Source organism: Belonocnema kinseyi, chromosome 6 (genome assembly GCF_010883055.1).
Source record: "Belonocnema kinseyi isolate 2016_QV_RU_SX_M_011 chromosome 6, B_treatae_v1, whole genome shotgun sequence".
Taxonomy (NCBI): Eukaryota; Metazoa; Arthropoda; class Insecta; order Hymenoptera; family Cynipidae; genus Belonocnema; species Belonocnema kinseyi.
In genome coordinates, this window is record NC_046662.1 from 100,521,011 (window position 1) to 100,530,859 (window position 9,849).

General features: G+C 30.2%; 1 protein-coding gene across 2 annotated transcripts in view; it reads right to left on the minus strand.

The window, feature by feature from the left end:
* Positions 1-9,849, minus strand: part of LOC117174964 (fatty acid synthase-like) — a 108,570-nt gene that overhangs the window by 86,306 nt on the left and 12,415 nt on the right. For both annotated transcript variants that reach the window (XM_033364435.1, XM_033364434.1), the window contains exon 2: positions 8,721-8,971. In XM_033364435.1, coding sequence (XP_033220326.1) covers positions 8,721-8,971 — 251 coding nt within the window. The remainder of the gene's footprint in view (positions 1-8,720; positions 8,972-9,849) is intronic.

Sequence of the window (9,849 nt, forward strand, 5' to 3'; positions counted from 1 at the left end):
CAACAGGAGAATTTGTGCAACGGCCAGCTTGTATTATTAAAACAAGAAACTTTGCCTCCTACGAAATGGGCGTTAGGTAGGATTATTGAAGTAAAGAAAGGAGCCGACGGTCTTGTACGAGTAGTTGTTGTTCGCACTTCTTCGGGAATTTATACACGACCCATATAAAAACTTGCGATCTTGCCTGTAAAGCATTTGGAGAAGGATGTTACAAACTAGTTGGTAGGTAGCGTTAAAACCCAACTTATGAACGTTTCAAGGTTTGAACTGGGAAGTTCAAATGGGGGGACTTATGTTAAGGATCCGTTAATTTCATTTAAATACAATTATTTCAATTTTGAATTCGTAGGTAAGGTAGAGAGTTGATGTACCCGGGCCGTTTCGATTATCGAATCGATGGGATCGATTCCTCTGATACGGGGGGAAGGTGCGCTCTCTTCTTGGCCTCATCTCGAGCAAGAAGCATTTTTTTGTTGTATTGGTCTCTCGCGAAATTTCGTGTACATCTTTCGATTTGATCAAATTCCGTTATTGAGAAGTTGTAGTCTTCCGGACATTTGTTTATGTGTTCTTCGTGTACGGTGAGAAAGCCATGACAGCGTGCTCAGTGTGCAGAAACGAAATAATGCGTCTTTGTAACCAACGGATAGAATAAACTGTTTGTTTCAAAAGAAGTTTACAGTTTTATTGGCACAACCCTATTTCAATAGATGTGCTCATCAGCACTTTGGAACCTGGGAAAATTGAAGTTTAATCAATATAATTAGTTAAACAATGAATTCTTGTCCATTTACACAATTTATAAAAATTGAGCCAGAGATGTTCAATTTTTCTCAAATTCGTATCCTGAACTACTTTTTCTTGAACAGTTACATAATTCTGATAAATTCATTCTAATTTTTAACATACCTCTATTTTTGTAAACAATTTTTATTTTCTCTAGCAGTTTTTTTCGATAACTTAAAGAACAAGGCAATACAATATAACATGTCCAATTATTTTTCAGACTGTACAGTTTATACAAAAATATATTCACAATTAGCTCATTTGAGAAAGAATCACGGTAATTTATACCAATAATCGGTATATTCTTTATATATATAATATGTGGAAAGATATCAATACAAATATTAAAAAATATTTGGCTTAGAATTATCTCAGGGCGTCTATTCAAATTCTGTAAAAAATTCCCTGGCAATTCTAGGATGTTGCCAGGTATCTACAGACTTTCCCAAGGGATAATTTTCCTGATTAATGAGCCACTCAAGTATTAAATATCACATTCTTTAAAGCAATTCTGACCCAAAATCCCTTTAAAAGTATCACATAGTACCTCAAAAAAACTTCCGTTATCCATTTGTGAATGGTTAAATGGTAGTTAACTGAGTTTATTAGAAGTGGTAAAAAAAATAGGAGTAAATGAAGCGTGGTCCAAAAAAAGCTTTTTTCTAAAATGTATGCCCTACAAATTTTTCCTTTTGGTGTCAAAATGTCTCCTGAATATTGCCATTATTTATAAAAAAATTTTTTTAGGGATCGCTCAAGTCACTTTTTGCACAAAATTGCTTTTTTAATTGCAACTATTAATTTATAAGTTTACTTCAGTACATATGCATGTTATCCTTTTTCTAATCTAATGTAAAAAAAAACCATTAACAGCGGAAACTAAAATAACATAAACTATTTATTGGAAATCATGGGCTTAAGAGATACCTAAATTTTGTTTTAATTCTGCCAATATACAGTGGACATTTTGCACGAAAATGAACAATTTTTAGGCATCGAGCCATTTTAGAAGAAAAAAAAATAAAGATATTTTCTAGACCACTATAATATGAATGGGACAATTACGCGAGTTAATTATGAATAATTTTTTGCTTAGTTCTTTTAAACATAGAACTGTGTAGGGACAAAAAAATTTTTATATATAAAATCAAATAATGTTACTTAATTGTTAAAAGTAACTTTATAGAAGGACCACAAATTCCCTAATGGTACAAGCTTTTGGGAAAGTTATAATTACCACTAAAAAAATCCAACTCTTAACAAAAAATGCCTTTAATATATTGAACTCTAACCTACTTGAAGCTACAAGAAAATTGAGCTTCCTAATTTTTTGTTATAAATTTCTTGTTACTTTTTTAATAGTTGCTTAAAATTCGGAGCATATTTAACATATTCATATTTTCAGTAAAATATATTCAGGAAGAAATTCTGTTCGAACCTCCTGAAAAATGTGCAATTATATCAGACAACAATTTTGAACATTTCCCTTCCAAATTAAGATGAGAAAATAATTATTTATTATTTAAAGTAATTAAAATAAAATAATAAATATGGCAACGTCAACCTCCATATTCTTAATTTTCAACGTAATTTTAAGTTTTCAATATTTCACTTACTCCTAGAGCAGATGTGGAACTATCATTTACTGAATTTCATCTTCCCAATAATCTATATCTGAAGCTTTGTTAAATTATCATTTGTGAGGTAGCCGCTGGACGGAAAACCGGGAAATGACCGGGAATTTGTTTAAACCGGAAAAAGCCGAGAAATGAGTATGATAGTGAATTTATTAATTACAAGGAATATCACAAATATCATATCACATAATTTCAATTAAAAATAAATTCGATCCCAACTTTTTTTGAAATGTTAAGGTTAGTTGTTAACTGTTTTCATTGCTACATCATTTACTTCACAACGCTAATTCAAAAATCTTTCACTTGATAATTTTTCGATTTTATGTCGTCATTTTTAAACGTAAATTTTTAATTTAAAGGATTTAAAAATAAAACAAGATAAATTAATTATTGGTTTTCAAAATTAAACTGTATTTTGAGTTTTAAAAATTGTACAAAAATTATTTTACAATATGATTCTAAATCGCTTTTAAATTACACAATTTACAGATATTAACATTAAAAATTCAACTTTTTCAATACGAAACCCCCAATAATTAAGTAAATTGAAATGTGCTGATTCAAACTTTATAAAATATTTTTAATATAAAAATAACTTAGAATTAATACATTCATTAACTAAACGTTTTTATTTTATTTAAAATCCTTTTAAATATTGTTTCAGTTGATAATATTAAATTTTTAACCCATTCAGTTCGAAAATTTTTAATTAAAGAATATCTGAATGAGCAATTATACATCAAATATTCAAAAGTAAACAATTTGAAACTGAATCGTTTGAAACAGAAAGCTTTGAATGGTAAAAATTTCAGAGTAAAACATTTAAACTTTTAACTTTACAATTGTTATTGCAACGTTAAGTAACAATGGAAAAGTATTAATTTGAAAGGACCAAAATTGAGAAAAATCAAATTAATTTTGGTATTTAATTTCTTTGCCATTGCGAGGCGAACTTTTTAGGTTCACATTTTTATTGTGTGGAAAAATGTGAAGTATTGTATTCTTAACATTTTTATCAACCTTGAAATGATATACTTCTAATTTTGGTTAAATTGGCAGTACATTTTATATTTTTAAAGTTTTTATTACGCTGAAAGAGATACCGTTTTTTTTGTTTTTTTTTTTTTGGAAGAGACCATTTTTTTATTTTTAAGATTTTTATTGTGTTTGAAGAACGAATTATTTATTTTCGTTTTTTTTTGTCTGAATTAAAAGAGGTTAATTAAAAATATAAAAAATTCTAATTTTTGTTAAATTAGTGGTACATTTTACATTTGTAAAGTTTTTGTTGAGTTAAAGGTAATCCAGGTTTTTCTTCAATTGGAAGAGGCCATTTTTTATTTTTAAGATTTCTATTGTGTTTAAAGAAAGAATTTGTCATGTTCGTTTTTTTTTTAATTAGAAGAAGATAATTAAAATATATATATTGTCAATGAGTCGGAGGAGAGGAAGTGTTGATTTTCGATTATTTTCTGAATTTAAAAGAGGGATTTTTGTATTGTTATGGTTGTTATCGAACTGGAAGGAAATTCGTTTTTTAAAGTTTTTTTAAATAGGAAGACGCACTCATTTTTGGATATAGTTAGATGATATCTTTGTAGTTTTTTTAAAGATATAGTTTTTTAATTGACCCAATTGTCATAACAGTGAAGACGATTTTTTTATTGACATTAGGGTCAATCGTATTTATTTTTTTTGTGTTCTGCAATTATTTAAAATATATTAATTTATTTTTGAATAAAAATAAAAATTAGATGTTTTATTCTTTATAACAAACTGACTAAATGGATCTACCAATAATACTATGTGAATCAGTCTTAACTTATAGATTTTAAATGATCTAAATTCATTGCAATTTATATTTACCAAGGAAACTTTTTTTTATAATGTTTTGATAGAGTTGGGAGATGGACATGTTTTATTTCTTCACACTTGTATTAATGCGACTTGAAGTTAAGGATAAGCGTTAATTTAGAGAATTTAAAACGATAGCGCGGATTCATATTTTTTAACCAGAGATCTTTGTACAATTCAATTTATCAAAGTGTGAAGGTTTAGGTTTTGCTTTTTAATTGCACTTTATCGAAAAGTGTTAAAAGCTTCTACTTTATACAGTATGGACGTTTACTATGTAGTCATAGGATATATAATTATATAAACTCTAGCATACAATGCAACACATCTTGCATTTGTGTAATGCAAAAAAGTACTATATAGGCGATTTTAATTCGGTTTCCAAATCTCCCGCGCTCGAGATCTTGCGCCGATTGGCCAAAGGCTTCGAGACTCAGAAGACGTGCGCAAAATATACATATAACCAAATTTTGAAACAAGGTTATGTTCCCCAGGATTCACCACGCATTTCAAATAAATAATTAGTTACGAATTAAAAAAAATGTAACACAACATTAAAATTGTTCATAAATACATTCGGGACGTGCATTAAGTACTTTCTTAAAAATTGTAGTTGGTTTTCACTAATATAACGGTACATGAGTGATATTTGACGTTTGACAAGTGTCAAAATAGTTTTGTACTTCGATCTTAATTAATTAAATAAAGTGAATATCTGCAGGTTGCACGTTATTAATTGGTGATAAAATCTGCTGTTTTGCTTATTGAATAAAATATCGGAATCAAACGCTTTTGAATAACTGCAACGAAAATTGTAATCCGTATGATTATAAAAATTGCAACGATGAATCTCAGATTCACATGATGAGAGGTAAGAAGCGGTGAATTATTCTTACAAGGTGAGTGTTCAGCGACCTTGAAAATTTCGTCTCCGCTACTACAGAATGTTAAAGTGTACATTTTTTGTGATATTTGACTTAGAAATTATAAAAATTATTAGCTGATATCTTCAATATTAACTCAGCTTCAGAATAGACCTTTTTATTCTGGACGTTGACAGTGCGCACGTGCCAGGATTTTACGTCATTTCCGCATTTTTCGAATAGTTGTGTCGAAATATATGGAAAATATTGTAAATAAAAATAACAACGAAAAATAATTGTGTGAATAAATGAGAGTTTAAAGAAAACAAATTTTTAAGTATATTCAGAAAAAAACCTGCGAAAAAAGGAAACGATCTTTAAAAGGAAAAAAAGGGATTCAGTAGAAAGGTTAGTTGGGGTTGGGTTTGGCAGGTATTAATATTTTCTTTCTTTGTTAACATTTTCTTACATATTAAATGAAGCATTGCTATCGGGGTTTTGAAGCTCCTAAATTTTTGATAAAAATAAAATCTATTTAATACTTTGACTTGAGAACGCAAAACTAATATATTTATATACTTATAACCAGTTTATATGAAAGAAGAAAAATTTGTTAGTACATTTCTTGTACCAGGAAATCACTAACAAACATATTTTTATTGTATAAATTTGAAAAAGAGAAGTAGAAAATATTATATTGTGTTATTTTATATTTGTATGGATATTAAATATTTACTCAAACAAAGTTCTGAACTGCAAATCTTGTATAAAAGAAAATATTTATACCTGCCATACAAAACCTTAACTTTCCTTTCCACTAAATCACGTTTTTTTCCCTTTTAATGTTGGTTTTCGACATTTAGGACATCGTTTCAGCTGCTCAATACTGTGCGGCCTTGGTCGCCGCACTCTGCACTTTTTTCACTGTTTTTTTTTAAATAGACTTAAAAATGTTCTAACTTAAAAATCTCTGCTATTTAAAAATTAATTTTTTGTTGTTTTTATTAACAATATTTTCCATACATTTTGACACAAAACTGTTCGAAAAATACGGAAATGACGTAAAATATCGGCACATGCGCACTGCCGACGTATAGAATTAAAAGGTCTATTATAATCAGCCATGGCCATATAACGGAATTTTCAAGAGTTTCACCACTCGTTTTTTAAGCATACACCAAATTAGAAAACATTAATAAAGATTTCAAAATGTTTCAAAGATTAAAAAATATTTAAAAGGATTTTGAACATTTTATAAAGGCGTATTTATCAGATTTTAAATATTTCATAACAATTCCACGAAGATTTTTAAACTTTTAAAAGATGTAAAGGGTTTCAAAGATTTTGAAAAGGTTACAGTTCACCAGATTTCAAAGATTTAAAAATATTTGGAAGATTTGAAAAGGTTTCAAAACATTTTAGAAGATTTTTTTTACTAATTATAGATTTCAAATAATTCAATGATTATAGCGAATAAAAAAGATTTCGCAAACAAAGATTTAAGAAAAATTCCCCAAAGAAACAACGTCCCGAGAATTTTTGTGAACACATTCTAATATTGTGTTACATTGTTTTTAATTCGTAACTAATGATTTATTTAAAATGCGCGGTGAATCCTGGGGAACATTAGCTTTTTTTAGAATTTGGTTATACGTATATTTTGCGCATGTCTTCTGAGTCTCGAAGCCCTTGACCAATCGGCGCAAGATCTCGAGCGCGGGAGATTTGGAAACCGAATTAAAATCGCCTATATAGTACTTTTTTGCATTACACAAATGTAACCTCCTCGCTGTATGTGTCAATTATTGAGAGTTTTAATAAAAAAATTCCAAATTAAAATTAGTTCAAACTTTAATTTAAATTTCACTAGTTACGAAAATTTTTATATTACAAATTCACGCATGATTGAAGGGATTTGTCGAGGAATCCTAAGTCATGAGCCCAGTACAGTCGCTCAGATGGTGTGATCGTCGCGAGTTCGACTATAGACGGAACGGAATAGCTCGAAAAACTTCGGGCGCTTTTAGTATAGTCTTTAAGAATTCTCGCAAATCCCTGTTACAGGTATCACTAGTGGTACTCATTTCAATACACATTCTTATTTAAGAATACCAAAATTTCTTACATTTCTTACAACTTATGTTACTTAAAATTCTGACTTTTGTCTAAAAGTTTTACAAAACTTGTTACTGACCATTATCACTTTTTCACACTAACCATTTTCATACAGTAAATAAGACTTTTTGTAAACTTGAATACTAATTTTTGTTCGCTCAAGTTTATAATAATACATAAAGAAATATCATCATCTCTTATCATAGTAGGAATCTTTATAGCAGTACCCCGATTATCCCTAAATTCATACATTTTATTTTAATTATACATATAGAATAAACCAAATGTTGATATCAAAAGTCTCTCCGTGTTGGAGAACCTTCAGTGTTACAGTCCGATCACGGTAGGGAACTTGCAAGTTCCAATGCTTCTCTGCTTTAACTGGATCCTTATATATAAAATCAAAATTATATACATTGCCTATCTCATGACGGGCTTTATATAGCAAACCTAGACAATGTTTATAATAAATATTCCGTCATATAGTTTGCCTGAAATGGCCGGGCATTCTGTGTAATGCCTGGATTATACAATTTGCTTGTAACACACACACACAAATTTGGCGACGTCGTTACGACATCGTTATGCATCATATGGCCATGTCTTTAAGGCTCCTTTACGATATCGTAAAGGCGTCGCCAAATTTTGTGCCCGCTGTACTCGGTGGGTACTTTTATGTAAGCCACAGCGCGTTTTGGCTCGATAGCGCTGGATAGTATCGATCAACACTGAGCAAATGGTAGTCATTTCGTCAACGTTTCATATTTTGATATATGTACTCAGATCTATAACGGATTTTCATTATGAATAAATAATCTTACATATCTGACAAAAAAAGGTATAAAAAGGATTGAAGATTTACGTTCTGTAGCTGGTAGCTTGAAATGGATAAAAGTGCCTTGTTTTGTGTATGTAATCTATAAACATGTGCAGATGATATAAGTGACAAAATTTCACAGATGAATCATTTATTCGTTGCTGACTTTGAACAAAATATATTTATTTCCTGAAATTACTCAATTTTTAATTTTATAATATTTTCATATTCCTAAAAACTGAACTGTAGCGCATAAATCTTATGAATTTCAACAATCAGCTGACTCAAATTAACCTATAAATTAAATTTCACACGCACGCGTTGACGGAAAGTCAACAATATGTCTGTCTTAAATTAACGTAAAAAGTACATTTTACGTAGATAAAGCAGTTGAGTTTCAACCAAGCGCGTTACTTAAAGTCATATTATAATCGCCAGTTGACTTTCAACTGGCGAATGATCCTTTTGGTTACATCTGAAAGTCAACCGCCTTTTTTTACTGATATTCAGATTCTTGTATTACTGTGTAGAAGGCGTTCTGACAGAATCGAGATACCCACAACGCGTTGTGATCGATTTAGTGGATCCCCGAGCGTTTTCGCTTCACCCACGATTTACAATAAAGTCAATTAAAACTATTAGAATTACCTCAGTTTTGTCATAGAAAAGAGCTTTTTCTGATTCCGATAAGCCACAGGCCATGATGACTGCAGTTTTCCGTCCTTTCAATTCTCGAGGATTTATTCCAGCGTCAATAACTGCCTCATAAGTACGCTCTAGCATCATTCTCGTCATAGGCTCTAACTGATCTGTGAGTTTAGCGTGAACTCCAAAAAAAATGTTGTCAAATTTTTCTATGTTTTTCATCTTTCCGGATCTCTGCGGAATTTTTGGATTTTCTGTATTAAAAGGAAGCATAATACTAAGTATTGGATTATAATATTGGATGAATGATAAGTTTCTTTTGTTTATGATATACTATTGATATTCCAGTTTAATGAGAAAACAAGCAAATTAGGTTTCGATCTTGAAACGAGCAAATTCAAAGGTTTCATAAAGTTAAAGGCGCTGGTGTTATAAGCTTAAGGGCATGTGATACTTCGTCGTGTGGTCAACCGGGTACAGTTTCCCCGGCTTTATTGATACAAAAATGAAATTTTTTAAAAACATTTTGAGGTTGCGTCGTTTTGCATCTCTGCCTTTCCGATAATTTGAAAATTATTATTATCCAACGTTTTCGGCCAAAAATATTGTGTAGTTTGAAAGTAACGATCGGGAGAATTGTAACACACATAACCTCGAAATATATACACGTTGTTAGCAAAATCAAAATTTGTTTAAAAAATAAACACAAAAAAAGTGGCGGGGACGTCCGTTAGCATGTTCGCTATCATTTCCCAGATTTTGACGACGAAATATTTCTTATCTTAGGAAAAAAGCCAGGGGAATCTAACACTGAGAAAATCGATACTATTTTCTAAGCGCTATGGAAATTAATCACATTTTGCTAAATTAAAACTTTTTTGAATTAATCCACAAAAAAAGGGTGTGGGGACGTGCGTTAGCATGTGCGCTAGGATTTCTCAATTTTTAAGACAAAGTATTTATTATTCTAGAAAAAAAGCCAGAGGAACCTAAAACTGGTAAAATCGACCATTTTTAAGTATCACATGCTCCTAAGTTTCTGGAGCTCAAACCCCAAGATAAAACCTTTCAATTTTCACGCTACAAGATAGAACCAATCAATATGCTAGTCCGACATAGAAACTTGTAATTT